Source organism: Mobula hypostoma, chromosome 10, assembly GCF_963921235.1.
Source record: "Mobula hypostoma chromosome 10, sMobHyp1.1, whole genome shotgun sequence".
Taxonomy (NCBI): Eukaryota; Metazoa; Chordata; class Chondrichthyes; order Myliobatiformes; family Myliobatidae; genus Mobula; species Mobula hypostoma.
The window spans coordinates 14,941,846-14,964,527 of NC_086106.1; the positions used below are offsets into that span (position 1 = coordinate 14,941,846).

Consider the following 22,682-nt stretch of genomic DNA (forward strand, 5'->3'; position numbering starts at 1 on the left):
GAGCTTAGAAAAATAAAGGGCTATGGGTAAGCCTAAATAGTTCTAAGGTAAGGACATGTTCGGCACAGCTTTGTGGGCCGAAGGGCCTGTATTTTGCTGTAGGTTTTGTATGTTTCTACGTATGAGGAAGCAAATTGAATATATATAAAGGCTCAGACACTGCAGAGACACATAGAGTCCGAGACCCTCAATCCCTGTCTACGTGCACAGTGATAGGACATACAGACACATTTTGTACACACACACTGTCCTTGGTGGGACACACAGACCCTAATACACAGACACACAGAGGGTCTGCAGAGAGACACACAGGCCCCGTTGCGTATACGGCTTGCAGTGGGACCTCTGTTTTACACACACACACACACACACACACGCGCGCAGTCCATGATGGGACACAAACCCCACACACACACTCACTCACTCCATGACGGAACGCAAGTCCGAATCAGATTTATCATCACGCATATGCCGTGAATATTTTGTTCTGCAGCAGCAGAACATCGTAACACATAATAATAAATTATAATGTATAAGAAAAAGAGAATTATATTCAAAAAGCAGTGCAAAAAGAGAGGCAAAATACTGAGGTAGTGTTGATGGATTCAATGTCCATTCAGAAATCAGACGGCAAAGGGAAGCAGCTGTTCCTGAATCTTTGAGTGTGTGTCTTCAGGCTCTAGTGCCTCCTCCCTGATGGTAGCAATGAGAACAGGACATGTTCTAGGGATGGTGGGGGGGGGGTCCTTAATGATGGATGCCCCCTTTTTGAGGCACTGCCTTTTGAAGGTGTCCCAGCTGCTGGGGAGGCGAGTGCCCATGATGGACCTGGCTGAGTTTACACCTTCCTGCAGCTTTGCCATTACACACCGGGCCCACGGCGGGACATTCTCACATGGGCGGCGTCATCTCATCATCCACGCGCAGAAGCAGGCTCCCCACCCCCAGCACATCCTTGCAAGCTTCACTCACTGATCTGTACCAATCCCACTTAACCTCCCACATCCCCTTCAACGCAATTCGCCTAGAACCCTCTCCGGCCGGACTGTACGGTGCTACACCCGGCGCCATTTATGGAGGCCACTTAACTTGCCGACCAGCACGTCTTGGAACTGCCATGAGGGACAGGAGCACTGCGGAGTGGGGGGGGGGGGAACACACGCACTGACAGGGAACACATGCATCTCTGGGCTAGGACCCAAGGTCAGGTTTGAACCCAGCTGTCCGGAATTATGATGCGGTAATGCTAACCACTCGTGCTGAGATACTGACCCTGTCTTACAAGCAGAATAGGAGCTGCAAGACTCAATCCCATCTGTAGAAACACTCCTTTCTACCTGGACACCATCAGTAGAAACATAAACACAAACTGTTCCTCCACCACCCTCCCACTTCCTCCAAACCCCCCTCCTCTTCCTCCAACCCTCCCCCCATTTCCTCTCAGAATTCCCCACACAGAACATTTGATACCGTCTGCATCTAGGAATCGGTCCACCTCCTCTTCAAATGCATTTGGGAAACTTCCCTCCACAGCCCCCGGTGGTGAACTCCGAACGAACAGCACTTGAAGGAATTCTCATCCCAGTCCACATCCTGCCCCTGTGACGTTTGATTCTCGTCCTATCACCCAAGGGAAACATACTCCCTCTATCCAAGCTTATCTAACCCAAACAGAAGCCTTGCCTACATCAATGTTTTCTTTTTCTCTAAAATTTAGTAATTTAAGACCTCCCCAGTTCCCTGCAAAGCTGCAGGATTGCATCCCTGATCCTCTCCTCCAGGGCTTTCCAACCTAAGATCCACGGACCCCTTGCTTAATTGTATTGGTCCATGGTGTAAAAAAAATGGTTGGGAGCCCCCGTTCTACTCCAAACCTTTTTCAACGAGGGACAACTTGCTCAAAGTTCAAAGTACGTTCTTTGTCAAAGTACATATACATTATACAACCCTGAGATTTGTCTCCTTACGGGCAGCCACAAAACAAAGAAACGCTAAAGGACCCCAAAAGAAAAAGACCTATCGGACACCTAATATACAGAGAGAGAAAAGAAACAATGAATAATGCAGGTAATAACCGCAAGCAAACAGCGTTCTGAACTGAGTCCGCAAAGAGAGTTGGGCGCCCATCTCCTGATGAAGGGTCTCAGCCCGAAACGTCGACTGTTTACTCTTTTCCTGGCCTGCTGAGTTCCTCCAGCATTTTGCGCGCATTGCTTTGACTTCCAGCACCTGCAGATCTTCTCTTGTCCGGGATCGGTAGCTCAGCGCAGAACCGAGTAAACATCGCGAAGCAGCGAGCCCAACGGGCCCCGTCCCTCGCTCTGACCTTTTCAGTCTGTACTCGACACCTAGATTGGCGTCCAAACAGTGCACCCTGGGCCTGGACCCAGCCGCCTCGATTCGGCCCGTACCCAACCTTTCCGATTCGGCGTGGCGCTTGAAGCAATCGAACCTCAGGTCTTCCTCGCTCTCGGCTCCGCTCTGCCGCATCGAACTGCCCCCAAGTCCAAAGGGAAGTGACTTGCGATGATCGTTTGCCAGAAAAAAGTATGATTAGCAAAATATTTAGTTGCTTTCCTTGTTACCAAACAGAAGTCTCCGAGATTCACCAGCACCATCTTAAAACAACCGCCTTCTTAACAGCTTTTTGCATCTGCATCAACACACAACGGCTGGGGGACCTCAGCAGGCCAGGCAGCATCCCCAGAGGGAAACGAACAAGCTGACATTTCGAGTGATACACTGGCAATATTAAGCAACACACGTAAAAAATGCTGGTGAACGCAGCAGGCCAGGCAGCATCTATAGGAAGAGGTACAGTCGACGTTTCGGGCCGGGACCCTTCTATGTGCGTTGCTTGTAATTCCAGCATCTGCAAATTTCCTCATACTGGCGATATTAAACCTGGTTCTGATTCTAATTTAACTACCCACTTATTTAACTTGTCCAAATCATCTTGAGATCTTTCGGGGTCTTATCATAGCTCACATTGACACCCAGATATGGGTCATAGCCAAATTCAGAAATATCCAACTCATTCCTAACACTGATGTATACTGTGAGTAGTTGGGGCCCCCAAACCCTGATCCTGGTGGTATCGTACCATAGGGATATGGTGTCCTACCTGATCCCTGTGCGGCCTATATTATCACCGCCTGCCGTTCCAGAGAATTTCTTCTCTACTTTAAAGCTCAAGGTAAATTTTTTTATTATCAAAGTACGTACAAGGCCCCGAGCCCTCTGCTTTGCTTGTTGCTCGGCGGCCGGGGTGGGGTCGAAGCGCTCGGCAGAGGATGGTGCTTGGAGAGGCTGTGTTGGAGGGCTGGTCGGAGGCTCGAAGTTTTCGGACCGACTCAGAGTCCGCTGCGGTCGGGTGCTTCCAATGGTGCTGCATCAGCAAGTTTGCGGTGCTTGGAGGTTCATGGCAGGGAGAGTTCCTCCCTTCTACCGTCTGCGTGAGATGATGGGCTATCGGGACTTTGAGACTTTTATCTACCGTGCCCATGGTCTGCTCTTTATCAAATTTTGGTATTGCTTTGCACTGTTGTAACTATATGTTATAATTACATGGTTTTGTCAGTTTTAGTCTTGGTTTGTCCTGTGTTTTCTTGTGATATCACACCGGAGGAACATTGTATCATTTTTTAATGCATGCATTTCTAAATGACAATAAACGAGGACTGAGTGTCCTCATAATCTAATAATGTGCAGTAGTCTTAGATATATATAGAGATAGATAGAGCTAGGGTGCCTAAGACTTTTGCACAGTACTGTCGTAATTTTATGTATTACACTGTACTGCTGCCACAGAACAAAACAAATTTCATGACCTATGTGAGTGATGATAAACCTGACTCTGATACGAGTCTCTCTTGTGGACTGAGAGTGGGAAGGGGGCAGGGAGAGGGGAATCCTGGTTGGGAAAAGGGGAAGGGAGAGGGGAGGGAGAGGGAAGCACCAGAGAGACATTCTGTAATGATCAATAAACCAATTGTTTGGAATCAAGTGACTTTGCCTGGTGCCTCAGTGCTGGGTGTGTCTGCACCCACGTCACCCCCCAGCCCCGGCACTCCTTCTCTGCCACCCGTCCCACACCTCTTCCCCCACCCCGTGGTGTTCACAAACATCCCTCAGGAGAGAAAATCAGCCTGGCAGGGAAACAGTTCCACCAGCCTGCATACGAAATGTAGGTCAGTCTCCTGAGCCACAGGACAACACCATAGCTGCGCGTCGTGGTCACGCGCCAGGTCCAACCACCTCCTGCTGTGGTCAGATGCTGGTGATCAATTCCACACGCAACATATGAAGTAGCCGACAGCCCATGCACCAAGTCCCAGATTGCACATAAATGCGTGAACCTTTCACACGAAACTTGACAAATCGTGCAAATACAAAAATACTTCGTGTATGGAAGTTAGTCCTGACGAAGGGTCTCGGCCTGAAACGTCGACTGCGCCTCTTCCTATAGATGCTGCTTGGCCTGCTGCGTTCACCAGCAACTTTGATGTATGTTGCTTGAATTTCCAGCATCTGCAGAATTCCTGTTGTTTTCGTGTATGGAAGAGAAGGTTTGCTGAAGGAAAATAAACCTGCGGACAATACCCATAGTCTGGTCTATATATCTGTAGGAGGGCAGGGGTCAGTGCTGCCCTGTAGACCACATGTTGTCTGCCAGGCCCGAGACAGGATCATCAGCTTCTTTTCCCCCCACCCCACTCCCCCAAGTCGTCAGAGGCTGTGCTAATGCCGAAGAGCCATCATTGACATGTGCGTTCATTGAAAGGGTTCTGAGCTATAGGCAGTGGACCAGCTTTCCAGCATCCTGCTGTGATCTCCTATTGTCAGAGGGAGTGCTTTACATCAGGGCAAGGTTGGTAAACTTACATGTAACGCTGCCATAGAAAAGCAGCACCCATCGACAGGGACCCCCACCACCCAGGCCATGCTCTTTTCTCGTTGCTGCCATCAGGTAGAAAGTACAAGAGCCTCAGGACTCGCACCACAGGTTCAGGAACAGTTACGACCCCTCACCCATCAGGCTCTTGAACAAAAGGGGATACCTACACTCATTCTATTTCTGGTGTTCCCACATCAGAGGATCTCACTTTAAGGACTCTTTATATTGTTATTTCACGCTCTCATTATTTATTGCTACTTATTTATATTTGCGTTTTGCACAGTTTGTTGTTTATTGATCCTGTTTACAGCTACTGTTCTATAGATTCGCTAAGGGAAAAGAACCTCAGTGTTTCATGTGGTGATATGTATGCACTCCGATAATAAGTTTTACTTTGAACTTTGATAGACAACCTTGGTCGTGCACAGTTCTCACCACCTGCTCCAGTGAAGCAGTCAATGAGCTTGGCCTCTGAGCACTCAAATACCAGCAATATCTACATATCGTCGCTAGACTATGAAGGCTTGTTTGATTGTGGCTCTGGAGTGTCGAAGAGTTCCCTGTTTACTCCTGCAGGAAGTTTGTCAAAGGCAGGTACAATGAGAGAAGCCGAAATACAGTACTGCGTAAAAATTTTAGGCACATATATATAGCTAGAGAGCCTTGGACTTCAGCACAGTACCGTACTTGTCAACGTGGAGCAGAGAGCGAGTTTGTAAATCTGGAGGGAGCAAAGGATGTTGGGAGTGGCGAGGGTGGAGCGCCACACGGGAGGGGTTGTGGGACAGGTGGCAGAGAAAGAGTGCCCCAGGGTCGGTGGCTGGGGGAGGGCGGGCGGGGGGGGGGGGCGGGGGGAGGCGTGAGTGCACACACACCCAGCCCTGAGACTCCAGGCAAAGTCATTCAATTCAATTCCAAACAATTACGGAATGTCTCTCTGGTGCTTCCTGCTCCTCCCCCTTTGCCCAACCATGATTCCCCTCTCCTTGCCCTCTTCCCACTCTCGGTCCACAATAGAACCCTATATCAGAATCAGGTTTAACATCACTCACGTACGTCAAGAAATTTGTTTTGTTCTGTGGCAGCAGTACAGTGCAATACATAAAATTACTACAGTACTGTACAAAAGTCTTAGGCACCCTAGCTACATATATGCGCTGAAGAGTTTTGCACAGTACTTTGGCTATCAGGTCACTAAGGCAGCCTTGGTTGACCGTTGTCTATTTTTGGCGGGCAGCCTAATTTAAGGTGCTTCACAGTCCTTCCTGGCTGATGGAGACAGTCTTTAAAGCCTGGAGTTTCAAGAGTTGAAGATGATCAGTGATGCCTCTGGTGACTGGTGGGGGGAGAAGGCTGAAGATCAGGTCCTCAGACCTGCCGCCACACAATGATAACACCTCCAAATTCCATGGAAGGAAATGAGGGCCAACATCACCCAGACAAAGACGGGACTCCACAGCAGCATAGCGATTACTGCAACGCTATTGTGGCTCAGCGCGTCGGAGGTTTGGGTTCACTGCTGACGTCCTCTGCAAGGAGTCCGTACGTCCCCCCCACCCCGTGGAATGCTCAGGTTTTCTCCGGGCGCTCCAGTGTCCTCCCACTGTCCAAAGACATACCGGTCAGTAGGTTAATTGGTCGTTGCCAACTGCCCCGTGGTTAGGCTAAGGTTAAATCTGGGGTTGCCGGACAGTGTGGGTCGAGGGGCCGACTCCGCGCTGTATCTCGACAAATTATTGGGAAGGAGAAGATGGAGGCGCGACGCAGCGCGCACGGTCGTTCTGAATGAATATCGATTATGTGTAACTAGGATGCCATGCATGATCCTGATTTGATGGAGACAGCCATAAGAGAACGGAGGAACATCTGGAGAAACTTCTGAAATGCCCGCTTCGCTGCTGCCGCTGCTGTGCGATCGAGAATCTCCGGAGATGAAGGCCCCAAATCCTCGGCTTTGCATATTGCCTGTTGCCGGGGCCGGGATCAAAGCGCTCGGCAGAGATGGTGCTTGGTGTCGAAGAGGTGGTGGGAGGCTCGGAGTTTTTCGGACGGACTCAGAGTCAGACCGTGGTCGGAAGCTTCCAGGATGCTGCATCGGCAAGTTGGCAGCTCTGGAGATTCACCGTCTGCGTGAGATGATGGGACTTTCGAGAGACTTTGAGACTTTTACTGTGCCATGGTCTCTTCTTATCAAATTACGGTATTGCTTTGCACTGTTGTAACTATATGTTATAATTATGTGGTTTTTGTTAGTTTTTAAGTCGGTTTATCATGTGTTTTCATGATATCATTCTGGAAAAACATCTTATCATTTCTTAATGCATGCATTACTAAATGACAACAAAAGGGGACTGCATGTCCTCATAATCGTAACCATAACATTAAATAAATAATCGACCCTCAGCACCGAGACCGAGGTTATACTCCGTCTGATCCACTGGGCAGGTTATACTATTTGCAGGGTGGGCTACAGACTCCTGAAACCAGACACTCTGTTTCAAGCTCGGCCATGGGAGCAGGTGCCCAGGCGGACCCAGGAAAAGGCTCAAGGATGAGCTCAAGGCCTCCTTCATAAAGATGCAACACCCCTCCAGAGACCCGGGACCTGCTACAGATTCACGCCCGGAGAAGGAGCACTCACGATGGCCCTGGGAGTCTCACAGAAAGCACTGCGTAAGAGTCACAAGCTACCCACACGCCATGACTCACACCCTACCCCATCAGCTCCCGTAGTGACCTCATAGGTCAACTCAGAACCTACAGAGCAGGAGGGGAAGGTCACCCTTGACCCTGAGAAGAACCAGATAAATGTTGCGCTCAAATCCTCAATGCAATGGCCATCATTTTATTTATTTATTGAGACAAAGGAGCTGGTTGTGGACTACAAGAGGAGTGGAGACAGGCTAACCCCTAATGACATCTATGGATCTGTGGTTGAGAGGGTGAACAGCTTCCATACACATCACCGAGGACCTCACGTGGTCTGTACATACCGGCTGTGTGGTGAAAAAAGCACAACAACGCCCTTTCACCTCAGACAGTTGAAGTTTGCTATAGACCTCCAAATCCTAAGAACGTTCTACAATTGAGAGCATCCTGACTGGCTGCATCACTGCCTGGTATGGGAACTGTACTTCCCTCAATCGCAGGACTCTGCAGAGAGTGGTGTGGACAGCCCAGTGCATCTGTAGATGTGAACTTCCCACTATTCAGGACATTTACAAAGACAGGTGTGTAAAAAGGGCCCAAAGGATCATTGGGGACCCGAGTCACCCCAACCACAAACTGCTCCAGCTGCTGCCATCCGGGAAACAGTACCGCAGCATAAAAGCCAGGACCAACAGGCTCCGGGACAGCTTCTTCCACCAGGCCATCAGACTGATTAACTCACACTGAGACAACTGTATTTCTATGTTACATTGACTGTTCTGTTGTTGTACGTACTATTTATTCCAAATTACTATAAATTGCACATTGCACATTTAGACAGAGACATAACATAAAGATTTTTACTCCTCATGTATATGAAGGATGTAAGTAATAAAGTCAATTCAGAATCATGGCACTTCAAGCCGTGCTGATCAGCAATCCCCTAAATTAACCCTAGCTTAATCACGGGACAATTTACAATCACCAGTAGCTCTTTGGACTGTGGGAGGAAACCGGAGCACTCGGAGGAAACCCCCGCATTTACGGTGAGAATATACAAACTCCTTACGGACAGGGATGGGAATTGAACCTGGGTCGCCTGTGCTGTAAACCATTGTGCTAACCACTACACTACCATGCCCCCCCCCACACACACACACACACACTGCTTTTGTGATGGGTGGGAGGGAGTGGTTGCTCTGTTGCTTGTTGTGTTCTGGGTATTTTTTTTTAAAGTTCTCTGCCAAGGAAGGTGGGCATATGCTGGCACTGGAATGTGAAGTGAAACTTGCAGGCTGTCCCCAGCACAACCTTGCCTGTGTTGATTGTTAATGGAAACGACATATTTCACTGCGTACATAATAAATAAATCAGATCTAATAATTAACTGCACTTGCGCATCAGCTGCCAGTGCTGCCTTTGAATATCAGTACTTCCCACCATTTTTGTGCCTCCTTTCACTTGGGCGAACACACCTGCCATCTTGTTGCCCGCTCTCATTGACTGCCTCCCCGCTCTCCTCCCCACCTCACTGTCACCAGGAAACCCCCCGGGACATTACACAAGGTTCCCCCTCCCCAGCCAAACGTGAAACTAAAACAAAAAGATTGTGGAAGATCTCGGCTGATCAAACAGAGGAAGATGGCAGAGTTTCGGGCCAGGTGAGTACGCGGTGGACAGGTGAGTGTGCGCGAAAGAACACCCCACAGGTGGAACACCGAACGGAGACGAGGAGGAAGTTCTTCAGCCAGAGAGGGGTGAATCTGTGGAATTTGTTGCCACAGGCCGCTGTGGAGGCCAAGTCATTGGGTCTACTTGAGGCGGAGGTTGATAGGTTCTTGATTAGTCAGGGCATGAAGAGTTACTGTGAGAGGACAAGAGATTGGGGCTGAGAGAGAAAATGGATCAGCCATGATGAAATGGTGGAGCAGACTCGATGGGCCAAATGGCCTAATTCTGCTCCTATATCTCATGGTCTTACTATCTATCACCCACCATCCTCTGCCCGACTCCCCAGTACAGCCACACGCAGCCAGCCTTCACCCTGTCCCGATGAAAGTCTCCACCTGAAACCTCATCTGCCTCACCCCCCTGGCTGCACGCACTCCGGGGGGGGGGGGGAACGTGATTTCTGGCTCTCACGCCTCGCTGACCCTCCCCAGTGCCACCGCGGATGCAAACACTTGGCCAGCTACGGACGCCGGAGCCGGCGGAGCAAGCGCGGTGCCCCGGTATCTCGGGAAGGGAGGGCTCCAGAGAGAGGGCGCCGGGAAAAGAGACAGCAGGTGCTGCTGCATGATCAGAGTGGTGGGCGGGATGAGGAGAGGGTGCGGGGGTCTGCGAGGTGGGATTAGAGAGGTCTAGGGTCCCAGCGATACCTCACTGTACAACCACATCAAATGTCCCGTCCTAAGTAACTTCACCCCGCGGAACCAGCCTGACAATCTTGCACGCCCTCTAACTTCGGCATGTTTACTTTCCAATTCCGCCTTCTAATCGCCACCTGAAGGTTAATTCCAAAAGTTGTCCGGCGGACGGAGCGGATGCACCCACACTCGCATTCAGCAGCAGTGCGAGCGGGCACCTTCCGCACATCACCGAGCGCGACCCGAAACCGAGCCCCGGAGGTAAGCTTGCCCGCTCTCTCCCTCTCTCACCTCTTGCTGTCTCTGCGACTCATCCTTGCAAAGTCCTCGAAACCACCGGGGATGAAGTGCGAGAACGCTGTCTCCCCCGCTTGCCGCCCTCTCATTTATCCATGCCGGCTTTCGCCGCCTTCCACAAGATGCCACTCCGGTGACTTCTCGAATTTGCCTCTGACGCAATCCTTCCCCCCTCCCGCCGCTCAGTAACAGGCTGCAGTCAACCTCGAAGCAGGAACTTGGGTCCTCGCTACACGTCTGAATCTGCGCCCAGACAGGCGGCGTGTGCGGGGACACAGGTGCCTGGGCTCGGGAGCCGGAGCCGGAGCCATCACCGGGAGCCGAGCACCGGGACGCCCTCCATCACGGCCGCGGCGGGGATTGCCCTTCCAGCGGTACAGGGAGAATCCCGAGGATGGGGCAAGCCGGTGGACCTCGGCTGAGAGGAGGGGAAGGGACGGTGTACATGCCAATGCAGCCACTGGGGGAGAGAGTGAGAGTGTGTGTAGCGTGAGAAGGGTTAAAGCCTTAAAGAGGTGGGGGATGGATAGGGAGAAGGTAGGGAGATGAACAGGCTATCGGAGAAACGAGAAAAGAGGAGAGTGGTGGGTGTATGTGGAGAGAGATTAATATCGGAGGGGTTGGGGAGAGTAAGATGAGTAAAGAATGGGAAATTGTCGAGAATGAACAGGAGTGTATGAGAGAGAGTGTGTAAGAGAGACAGAGAGTGTAAGAGAGAGAGAAGAGCACCTGCCCCATCAGACCCCTCCATGTGCTCACGGTGACCCCCTCCCCGCCCGCCCCGGACTCCTCGGGCCCCAGCACCGGCGAGGCTGCTACCCCTACCGTCCCACAGCTCCTGCGGGTTTGGTTCATCCGAACCGGGGCGGGGCGGGGGGGGGGGGAGACCACAAACTCTGGAGAGGCTGCAATGTGTCGGCAAGGTGGCGAGTGCACGCCGCTGTATTTTGACGAAAGGGAGGACACCAGCCGCCGGCGTCCGAAGCGACACACACACAGAGCCAGCGACACTCAACAGGTCAACTCCTCCAGCTTCGCGTGTGTTGCGTTCACTCGCCACTTGTGCACCCTGATTTTGGATAATAAACTCACACATTAAGTACGTGGTCCTAACTACATCATGAGAAATCACCCCTTTACATTTCAGCCATGCGCCCGGCTAAAGCCTCCTGACCCGGCTCCCCGGGCTTTGGGTGAGGAGCGGGGAAGAGCTCCAGGCACCGTGTTGGCCTCCTGCACATTATAAGGACCACTGATTTGAATCTGTGGCGCCAAAGTGCGGTGGGGGGAGAGTTGAGTTAATTAAAGGGGGGGGGAATTGAGAATAAGGAAAGGTAACTGGGGGTGTGGACAAGGAACAAGGTGGGATTCGGCCCCGATGGAGGGAACAGGCGGCCTAGTGCCCAGGTCTCTCCCAGGAAGCTGAGTAACTCCCGGAGAACATGGAGGTCTCCGGCGCCCTCGGCCAGTACCTGAGGTCGCTGGGGATCAAGGTCAAGCATTTCAAAATCGACCCGGTAAGGCAAAGGCACGGTGCGGCAAACCCCGAATCCCCTTGCCGCACGCTCTGGGGAGAGCCGCCGCTGCACGGGGCGGGACAGGTGCCCCGCAGCGCCTCAGGGCGTTGGGGACCGACTCTGACCGGGGTCAGAGCAAAGCGCTTGTGCAGGTCTGGCCGCGTTGAATACACGTTTGGCCGCTCTTGCCCAACGCAGTTGCAAATACAGTATGTCAGCCCCATTGGAGACTTGAATCTTCGTGTGGGCCGAGTCTGGGTTGGGGTGGGAGGGGGAAGCGAGGGAGGGGTGTCCGGTATGGTTCAGTTGAAATTATCTCTACCGCCTCTTGATCTTACTGCTGCAAAGATGCAACTTAGACAAGTATAACGCATGTAAAATGTGGCCGCTACACAGTAAAATTAATCGAAGTACAACCGAGGTTGTGCCATATTAAAAGGAGAGAGGTTCAGTAGGAAATCTCAGCAAACAGGGTACCAGACCTAACACAACATAGACCAGCAGAATACAGCAACAGGCCCTTTGGCCCACAGAACTGTGCTGTATAATTAAATGCCCAGCTAAACTGCTTCCTCCTTCCTATTGTCCTCCGCCACCCACCGCCCTCTGCATAGGGGAAGCTTACACCGCACGTCTCTTCTGAACTTAAAACACAAGAGATGCTGAAAATCTTCAGCAGCAACGTCCAGACATTTCGGGCCTCAGCCCGAAACGTTGACTGTTTACTCCCTCCGTCGGATGCCCACTGCCTGACTTCCTGGGTTTCCCCAGCATTTTGCGTGTGTGGGTGTTCGTTCCTCTGAATTTGGCCCCTTCTCACCTTGACTGTGAAGTATAAATATCTCAGGAGTATAGCAGTGTGGGAGAGATGGGGAGCGATTGGCCAGCAGTTTAAATCAAGGGTGAGAGTCCTAAAGGCCAATAGTTCCAGTGGCACCCAAATCTTAATGTGGTGAAAAGCTGCTTGACTGTTTAGTTGGAAATTCGTTTTTGGGGCTAAGGATCAGAAGAGAGTCCACCTCCAACCTTGGACAGCTGAGACGGAGTGGGATGGAGACAATGTCACAGAATGGTCTATTTTGGTTCCTGATGAGAGTATTTGAGTTTTTGCTGCTTGTCTCGTGCTGGGTGGCAGGCAAGTCCAAAGGATTTAAGATTAAGGGGTAGGCCATTTAGAACAGAGTTGAAGAAAAACTTTTTCACCCAGAGGGTTGTGGATCTGTGGAATGCTCTGCCTCAGAAGGCAGTGGAGGCCAATTCTCTGGATTCTTTCAAGAAAGAGATAGAGCTCTTAATGATAGCAGAGTCAAAGGTTATGGGGAGAAGGCAGGAACGGGGTACTGATTGTGGATGATCAGCCAGTGAATGGCAGTTCCAACTCGAAGGGCAAATGGCCTACTCCTGCACCTATTGTCTGTTGAGTGATGTCAGTCAAGTCGGTGATGGGTTAACGTTGGGTGGCGTCTATGAACGTGGTACATTGAGGTGGAACGGTGGTCGGCATCCATCTGTCTCGAAGGACAATGGGTGGTGATCATCACCATCACAGGCTTGGGCGGAAGGTATGGAGATCCTGAGATGCCCAGTTGTCAAGATCTTCCTCTTGGTCTCACCAGTGTAGTCCAAAGGAAAGCTGATGAAGCAATACGTTTGGCACCAGCTTGGCTGCAGGAGCTGCTGGAAGGATGTTCAATGACGTCCAGCCGCCTTAGAGGCTCCACTCCAGATTTGCCGTCTGGATTTACTCCCGTAGCCTTCGTCTCTCCCGAGGCTGCCCACGAGGCAGTGGGGCTATTTACCCATAGCTGGGGATCTGATTCACGAGCACCAGGGCGTGTCCACACGCCGGTGGGCCTGCGTGCTACGTGTGCAGGGGCCTGACCTCCTCCCCGTTCTCTGTAGTTCAGCCCGAGTCCGAAAGGTGTTCGGTTTCCGTGTGTCGCCGGCGAGGAGGCGCTACGTGAGGCTTGCTGCTGGACAGGCTGTGTACTGGCAGGGAGAGATTTACACATTCAGCTCTCCTTTTCGCAAGACTGCTCGCCGGCGGTGGGAGCTGAAAGTGAGAGCGACAATCACTACCCGCTACACTACCATGCTAAACGCGTCACAGCAACCATTTTGACACCTGGGACAGCACAGTAGTATTATGGTGTGACAGCACTATGACCCTGGTTTAATCCCTGAGACTCTCTGTAAGGAGTTTCTACATTTACCCCATGCCTGTGGCTTTCCTCCCAAAGATGTACAGGTTGGTCACATGGGTGAAATTGGGCAGCACGAAAGGCCTTGTTATTGTGCAGTATCTCTAAATAAATAAATGTCCAACTTGAATCGTGGGCTTGGATGATGTTGCCTGGACTCAGGGTGATGGGGATAGGAGCCTCGCCCAAGGAGGTCTCTAAGGTCCTGGGGAAAGATTGTAGGGAGCGGTTTAGCGCAGAGAAGTTGCAGCACAAACAGAGCAGCTGTTTGTAGTAAGGGGAAATGACGAGGCTTTAAGCACGTTAAGGACATAGTTTCAAGATCTGGGGCAGTAGATTTAGGATGGAGATGAGGAGGAACTGTTTTTCCCAGAGAGTGGTGAATCTGTGGAATTCCCTGCCTAATGAAAGCAGTGGAGGCTACCTCAGTAAATGTACTTAAGACAATGTTGGATAGATTTTTGCACAGTAAGAGAATTAAGGGTTATGGGGGAAAGGCAGTTAGGGGGACACAAAATAATCTGCAGATGCTGGGATCAAAGCAACACTCACAACACGCTGGAGGAACTCAGCATGTCGGACAGCATCCGTTGAAACGATGAGTCGACATTTCGGGACGGAACCCTTCATCGGGACTGAAGAGGGAAGGGGCAGAGGCCCTATAAAGAAGGTGGGAGGAGGGTGGGAAGGAGAAGGCTGGTAGGTTCCAGGTGAAAAACCAGTAAGGGGAAAGATAAAGGGGTGGGGGAGGAGAAGCAGGGAGGGGATAGGCAGGAAAGGTGAAGAAGGAATAGGGGAAAACACAATGGGTAGTAGAAAGAGGCGGAACCATGAGAGAGGTGATAGGCAGCTGGGGGAGGGGGCAGAGTGAAATAAGGATAGAGGAAGGGAGGGGGAGGGAATTACCGGAAGTTGGAGAATTCTATGTTCATGCCAAGGGGCTGGAGACTACCTAGATGGTATATGAGGTGTTGCTCTTCCAACCTGAGTTTAGCCTCATCATGGCAGTAGAGGAGACCATGTATGGACATATCCGAATAAGAATGTGAAGCAGAGTTGAAGTGGGTGGCAACTGGGAGATCCTGTGTGTTGTGGCGGACAGAGCTGAGGTGCTTGACGAAGCGGTCCCCCAATCTGCGTCGGGTTTCACCGATGTAGAGGAGGCCGCACCAGGAGCACCGGATGCAATAGATGACCCCAACAGACTCACAAGTGAAGTGTTGCCTCACCTGGAAGGACTGTTTGGGGCCCTGAATGGTGTCAAGAGAGGAGGTGTAGGGACAGGTGTAGCACTTGCGCTTACAGGGATAAGTGCCGGGTGGGAGGTGGGTGGAGATGAGTCCATGGTCAGATCAGCCATGATCATACTGAGTGGTGGGCCAGATGTCCGACTCCTGCTCCTATTCCTTATGTTCCTGTATTTTTAATGTTCATGGATTCGCCTTCCCTCCTTTGTGGATGCTGATTGACCTTGTAGGTAGATGCCAAATTCCTCCAGGTTTCTTCTTCCCCTTTGAACTGGCAGAAACCAATTCCAGGTGCATCGTGTCCTCCATTTTTGTTTGCGGGCATTCCAGCGCTGGGATAAACCTCAGCCTTCAGGCCTCCTTTGTGTCTGTAAGAGGGTTCTGATCCCAACTGAATCCACGAGCCTGGATCAGCCGGAGTCGGTCTATAGCCTCAGTGTCGGTTCTTCGTGCCGCAGGGGCAAACCGCCGTGGCGCAGTCTCGGAGGGAGGATCCGAAGCCAAAACCAACTCTTCGGGCGTTCCGAGGCGCCAGCGGCGGCTCGGGCGTTCGGAAGTGGACGTGGTCACTGGGCCCCTGGAGCCGCGCTCACCGGAGGCCACTTTCTCCAGCAGCACTGCCTCGAGTGCTGACTTTGACAGTGACACCCACGTGCCCGCACTAAGAGTGAAACAATATTTGAATGCTGCTTTGGGTGGGGGAGGGAAGAGAGAAGTAACGATGTGTTTATAATCGAGAAGAGCATGTGTGGATTGATTGGGGGTATTTCCCCTAGGCTGTGATCAAACCGAACACCATATCAGATTGTGTTAGTCAGTCGCTTATTGAGTCAGGCAGTTTGTTTCCATTCTGAAGCAGGTTCAACTCCGTGTGTCGACATTTTATCTCACACCCTTGATCACACAGAGTTAATTGCTGGTTTGACAGATAGCAGAACTGAAACTCCGCACCGAAATGCCAAGGTTGCATTGAAATTCTGTTTCAATGCAAGCAAATTTCAGGAGCTGCCACTTGGCTCTGTCTCTGAAAAGTTTCCCTGGACCACCGAGCTGCCCCTTCTCTCGTCGTTTTTTTTTCTGGCGTGCGGCCGGACAGCCGAGCGAGCAGGACTGTGGTGGAGACTGAGGAGCGGTGTCCCGGGCAGTGCTCCCCTCCCACAGGTTGTCTGGAGCCCCCACTCCTGCTATTGACGCTGGGCCGTGCCTCGATTATATGCCTGCTCTGAGAACAGCCCCATTTCTACTTGCACAGCCCCAAATCCCCTCCTCCACCTGCTCCCACTGCCCCTCACCTACACCATCCTCCTGCTGTGTCCACCTCCACCGCTGTTCCCATTTACCCTCGCCACTTTCATTCTACGCTCCACCTTCCCCCCCCCCCTTCAGAATTCCTTGTCGCTTCGGCCTTCTGTCACTTCTACCAGTCACCTACCAGCCTCTGGTGCTAGTCCCACTCTCCTCCCCTCTGTGCCTGCCGATCACCAGCCCTCCCCCCTCGCCTGGATCCACCCATCACCTGTCAACTTTTGTTACACCCCACCACTTTAACCTACCTCCCCTCCGTCTTTCAGTCGACACCCTGCACTTCGACCCAAAATGTCGACTGCCCATTTCCTGTGCCAGATGCTGCCCGCCCCGCCGAGTTCCTCCAGCATTCCTCCTGAGGACTGAGGATCGAGGAAGGATTGAGTAGATCAGGGCGTTATGCCTTGGAAGGTAGGGGGAGATCTGATGGAGGTATACAAAATTGAGGGGTATAGAGAGGGTGACCCGGCTGGTGGCGTAGTGGCATCAGCGTCAGACTTTGGGACGAAAGGTCCTGAGTTCGAATCCAGCCGGCTCCCCTGCACGCCTTCCATCCGTGCTGGTGATCTCTTTGGAAACTCACCCGGCAGAAGGCAATGGCTGTAACTTGCCTCGTACGCGGTTCCCCAGTATGTCAGAGAGGCGCGGAGGGAAATCGTCCGCTAACCGGAGAAATGTCCGGATGCGACGTGCCTACCTATAGAGAGGGCAAATGCAAGCAGGCTTTTTCCACTGGGCTTGGGTGGGACCACAACCAGAGGTCACAGGTTAAGTGTGAAAGGTGAAAAGTTTAAGGGGAATCTTTAGAGGCTCGTGAGAGTGTGGTACGAGCTGCCAGTGCTCGACTTCAATGTTTAAGAGAAGTTTGGATGGATATATGGGTGGTAGGGGTATGAAGGGCTATGGTCCCACTGCAGGTCGATGGGAGTAGGCAGTTCAAAAGGTTTTGGCGCAGACTAGATGGGCCAAAGGGCCTGTTTCTGTGCTGTACTTTTCTTTGACTCTACATGTTTCCCCTGTCGCCCCTGTTCTCCTGGCTGCCTGTTGAATCACATTTCCTCGTGCTTCCCAAACACTGCTCTTGCATTCCTCACTCTGCCCAAGTCTCGCTTGCCCATCACTCCTGTGTTTCTCGGCTGAAGCTGAGTGCCTGGGTCTCAGAATTATTTCCCATGGTGTGTGTGTGTGTGTGTGTGTGTGTGTGTGTGTGTGTGTGTGTGAGAGAGAGGGCAGGTGGGTTTGGTGCTGCACTCTGCTGCAAACTTGGGAGGTTGGGCAGTCCTGATGGGAGTGCGGGGGCACTTAGAAAATCCAGCTGGGGGTAATGGGGAAGAGGTGGCCAGAGGCTGTAAGGTTGGGGCCAAGGAGTATTGGGTTCCACTGGTTTGGGTGGTGGGTGGAGAGTGGTGGCTCAGGCCTGGGTCGGGCCTTGTGGTAGCTGGTGAAGATGAAGATGATGGGTTGGCAGGGGAAGGAGGTGGGTAAGAGAGAGATTGTTATTGCAGGGTTTGAATTGCAGGGTCCTGATTCAAAGCAACAATGTTAAAACCAAGTGTTCTTGGGTTTGCGTAATGATGGTTCACTCCTGTGATAATGTGGACAAGTTCCGTGCCCCAGGATACTCACAGTAGCCCCATCTCTTGTGTGATTGATAGGAAGAATACGTTGGTGTGCAGGACTGAACCAGAATGGGAAGCGGTGGGAATAACATCCAGACTTTCTACATGGTGCTGCAAAGAGTGGTGTTTATGTATAAGAATCCCTAGGCCCTTATACTTAGATATAGGACCAGAATCAGGCCATTTGGCCCATCAAGTCTGCTCTGCCATTTCATCATGGCTGATCCATTACCCCTCTCAGGCCCAATCTCCTGCCTTCTCCCCGTGTCCCTTTATGCCATGACTAATCAAGAATCTATCAACCTCTGCCCCAAGTACAAACGTTTGTATATCCACTGACTTGGCCTTCTCAGCCACCTGTGGCAACGAATTCCACAGATTCACCACTCTCTGGCTAGAGAAATTTCTCCTCATCTCTGTTCTAAAAGGACACCCCTCTGTTCTGAATCTGTGTCCTCAGGCCCTAGGCTCTCCCACTATAGGCAACATCGCCTCCACAACTACTCTATCAAGGTCTTTCTCCCTTCACATCAGCCCTACAAAACCTCGAAGAGCTTTTGAGGTTTGGCTGCCCTGGGCTGAACATGTGAAATTCTACATCTGTTTATCTCATCAACTTCCTCCATCCTCCTTCAAACCACGTTGTTAGTCTTTCATCCTCTGCGATATCTCCCTTTACGTCTCGGTTTTCATTGTTTGATGTTGTTTATTGAGTACTCTGTCATTAGAACGTACAGTACAACATAGGAACAGCCCCTCCGGCCTGTGCTGCCAATCAACAATTATGTAGCTGACTTCCTACTCTGGGCACCACCTTCCTGCTTTGCACATTTGCTCACTGTCCATTACACAAGCTGGTGTTTAGGGCAGCAATGAAGGTCCTCTGTCTCTGGCGGTGTTCAGGCCTTGTCATCACGTCAGTAGCTTCCTCTCAGTTTTCACTACTGTCGGTCACGCGAGTCCCGGGTGGAGCCTCAGGAACAGTGTCAAAGTCAGATGGAGAAGGATTCTTCATTGCTGTTTCCGTAACAGTTTTGTTGCTAGCCCTGAGCTGAACCCCCAAACCTAGAGGACTGGTGGACCATAGTCTGTCCTCCGTACCCTTTGACCTCTTTGACCTGAGTGACCCTGGTAAGAGCCAAAGCGTAAAGTCCTGACCCCAGCCAGGGTAGCTCTGCGGGCCATTGTCCAAACCACGGCAAGGTTGTGGTCCTCTCGGAGGCTTCCTGCCTTGCCTTGCCCCCCTCCCCATTCATTGATTTGGTTAATCTTGGTTTAACACGTGACATTTAAACGCAGTCAATCAGTCACAGCTCTCCAGAGTAAACAAAAACGAAGATTCAAACCCTCTTTGACTGAAGAAAATTCTCATTTCATTCTGAAGTAGCCTCTCAGTTATTTTGAGACCGGTCCTATACTCCTCAGCCAGTGGATAGATAGATAGATACTCTATTGATCCCAAAGGAAATTACATCATCACAGTGGCATTACAAGTGCACAGATATACAAATATCAGAAGAGAAGTAAGAAAGAGCAAAAAATAAGCTACTTCAAACATTCTGTCCGTGTCTAGCCTGATAACACTTCAACTCTTGAGAACAGAGGCCTAGTTTTCTCAGTTTCTTCTCGTACATCGGACCGGCTATTCCAGGAGCTAGTCTGGCGAACTCTTGCCACCGGTCTTGTTTTAACAAGTATATTTTCTTTTTGGAAAGGGAATCAGACCTGGTGCCACCTCATCTAGGCCGACGTAACTGTGGTAAGACGTGTCCGCTCTGGCACCCATCTCCTCCGGCAACAAAGACCAGCATTCCATTCACCGTCCGAGATTTCCAGCATCTGCAGAATTCCTGTTGTTTGTGGCTACACGGGCAGGTTTACTTTTCCAGCATCCAGCCCACAAGGAGACAGAGGCTTCTCCTCTGTGGATCCGTGCTGACTCTACAAAGTCATTGAACGTTTCCTGCGCCTTGACATCCTATCTTTTATTATCAAAAGGAAAATGCTCTCTACAGTCTTTCACCACAGGTACCAGCATCTTCCCCACCACTAGGATCAGGGCGACAGGCCAGCAGATCTTCCACCCCCAATTTTTGTGGGCAGTGTTCAAATTATGTATTTGTTAGTTCAATTATTCATTTATTTAATTATTCATTCATTCCTTTATTTAATTATTGATTTTTTTTGAGAGAAATACAGCCTGGATTAGGCCCTTCCGGCCCTTCGAGCTGTGCAGCCCAGCAATCCCCTGATCTAACCCTGGCCTGATCACGGGACAATCTACAATGACCAGTTAACCTACCAACCAGTGTGTCTTTGGACTGAGGGAGGAACCCCACACGGTCACGGGGAGAACGTACAAACCCCTCGCAGGCAGCGGGAAGGGGAGGGTATTGAACTCGGGTCGCCTGTACTGTAATGTGTTCTGCTGTCCACTGTTGCCTCCTCGAAGCACCGCCAATGACCTACTCCTGCAGAGGTCACTGTTGCATGTTGGGATACGCTGCAGTCAATATGTGAAGAGAGAGATCCTGTGTGGGCAGGTGACAAGTCTAATACCAGAGGGCATGCATTGCAGGTGAGGGGGGGGGGTAGGTTCCAGAGGATGGTGGATGCCTGGAATGCACTGCTTGGTATGGTGAGGCAAATACATTCAAGGCTTTTGAGAGACTTTTGGATAGGCATGTGAATGTGAGGAAGATGGAGGAATATGGGCATGGTGGAAGTAGGAAGGGGTAGTGTTTGGGTGTTTTTCATTTGCTTTTTTTTTAGCCGGTTCAGCACAACATTATGGGCCGAATGGCCTGTTCTGTGATATTTGTAATCCCCAGGATTACAGATACCCGAGGATACGAATTGACAATAAACTGGCCTGGTCAAAGAACACTGAGGCTGTCTACAAGAAGGGTCAGAGCCGTCTCTATTTCCTGAGGAGACTGAGGTCCTTTAACATCTGCCGGACGATGCTGAGGATGTTCTATGAGTCTGTGGTGGCCAGTGCGATCATGTTTGCTGTTGTGTGCTGGGGCAGCAGGCTGAAGGTAGCAGACACCAACAGAATCAACAAACTCATTCGTAAGGCCAGTGATGTTGTGGGGATGGAACTGGACTCTCTGACGGTGGTGTCTGAAAAGAGGATGCTGTCTAAGTTGCATGCCGTCTTGGACAATGTCTCCCATCCACTACATAATGTACTGGGTGGGCACAGGAGTACATTCAGCCAGAGACTCATTCCACCGAGATGCAACACAGAACATCATAGGAAGTCATTCCTGCCTGTGGCCATCAAACTTTACAACCCCTCCCTTGGAGGGTCAGACACCCTGAGCCAATTGGCTGGTCCTGGACTTATTTCCTGGCATAATTTACATATTACTATTTAACTATTTATGGTTATATTACTACTTAATTATTTATGGTGCAACTGTAACGAAAACCAATTTCCCCCGGGGTCAATGAAGTATAACTATGTCTATTGAGCGAGGGCCATATACTAGCGGGAAGACCCCAGGACTGGCAGTCTGGGATCCATCCAGAGTCCAGGTTTCATCCAGATGTCCTCTGCCCCCAGGTGTACCGCGCTCCTAGGCCGGACTGTGAATTCAGTCTCCAGTGTCCAGCGGCCTCCAGCCACGGCTTCTGCCCCTGCAAGGAGACTGCTGCCGGCAGCACTGCTGGTAAATGTGAGATGGCAGCCGGGATGACTCACTCTCTGAAGCATTTTTTTTTCTCTGTGTGTGTGTTGTTAATGTGACCTCGCCCACCCTGTGGCTTCTGCTGGCTTTGTTCTCTGGTGTTTGAAGGCGCTGAGGTTGTGCCAGTCACGCAAGCAGCAGCCTGGCTGTACCTGCCACCTGGGCACTGCTCTCTGCCCGTGCGTGCCCTTCTCACGTGGTCCCATCGAATATCAGGGGAACGTATGCGACCTGGAATTGTTAAGGCGTCCAGGAAAAGGAAGCCCCAAAGAATGAAAGATTCTTTTCCCCAACCCCCACCAATGCACAGAAACATCAATCCCCTCCTCTTCGCGCCCCCCCCCACCGCCACACCAGCAGAAGCACGTCCCCACCATGTCAGCAATAACAAAAGCCCCCAGAAAGACTTTGATTTAGAGTCCTTCTAAAACTACAATGCATCTCGGTGCTTTGGTATCTCAGGCAGGCGAACAAGGGAGAGAGAGAGAGGTCGCTCCTGAAACAAGAGCGGAGACCAGCAGCTCGCTGTTCCGAAGTTACAATCTTCCAGCGTCACTTCTCCAATTCCAACCCCCCTAACCCCCGCCGAATCAGGACGGACAGGCTCCATCGAGAGAGAGAGAGAGAAAGGTATCGCTGAAGTACAGGGGCCTTCTTCCAACAGCTGCGCACCGCCTGCCGGTCTCCGTTTCGGTCTCCCACGAGGCAACAGTCGGCGAAATCGGCGAGGGATTGGATCGTCCATCAGTCCATTCCCTCACACCCCCCCTTGGAGGCGCACGTCTTCCAGGTCGCTCCCGGGGATATCGAAGCGCCAGGCCGTATGGCCGGTGCGAAAACCCACTGCTTGCAGAGAACCATAGTTTGAACCGTAGATCATGGGCCCCAA

At 51.3% G+C, this 22,682-nt stretch overlaps 2 protein-coding genes across 4 annotated transcripts in view; one reads left to right on the plus strand and one right to left on the minus strand.

Moving 5' to 3' along the window:
• The window catches only part of LOC134352664 (RAS guanyl-releasing protein 1-like), a 194,884-nt gene extending 184,098 nt beyond the window's left edge, over positions 1–10,786 (minus strand). Inside the window, exon 1 of the mRNA XM_063060016.1 lies at positions 10,204–10,786. Within this exon, the coding sequence (XP_062916086.1) occupies positions 10,204–10,298 (95 nt within the window). The 5' untranslated portion in view covers positions 10,299–10,786. The remainder of the gene's footprint in view (positions 1–10,203) is intronic.
• LOC134352665 (uncharacterized) overlaps positions 9,824–22,682 on the plus strand; it is a 104,665-nt gene continuing 91,806 nt past the window's right edge. For all 3 annotated transcript variants that reach the window (XM_063060019.1, XM_063060020.1, XM_063060021.1), the window contains exon 1: positions 9,824–10,173. In XM_063060019.1, the coding sequence (XP_062916089.1) occupies positions 10,090–10,173 (84 nt within the window). In that variant the 5' untranslated portion in view covers positions 9,824–10,089. The remainder of the gene's footprint in view (positions 10,174–22,682) is intronic.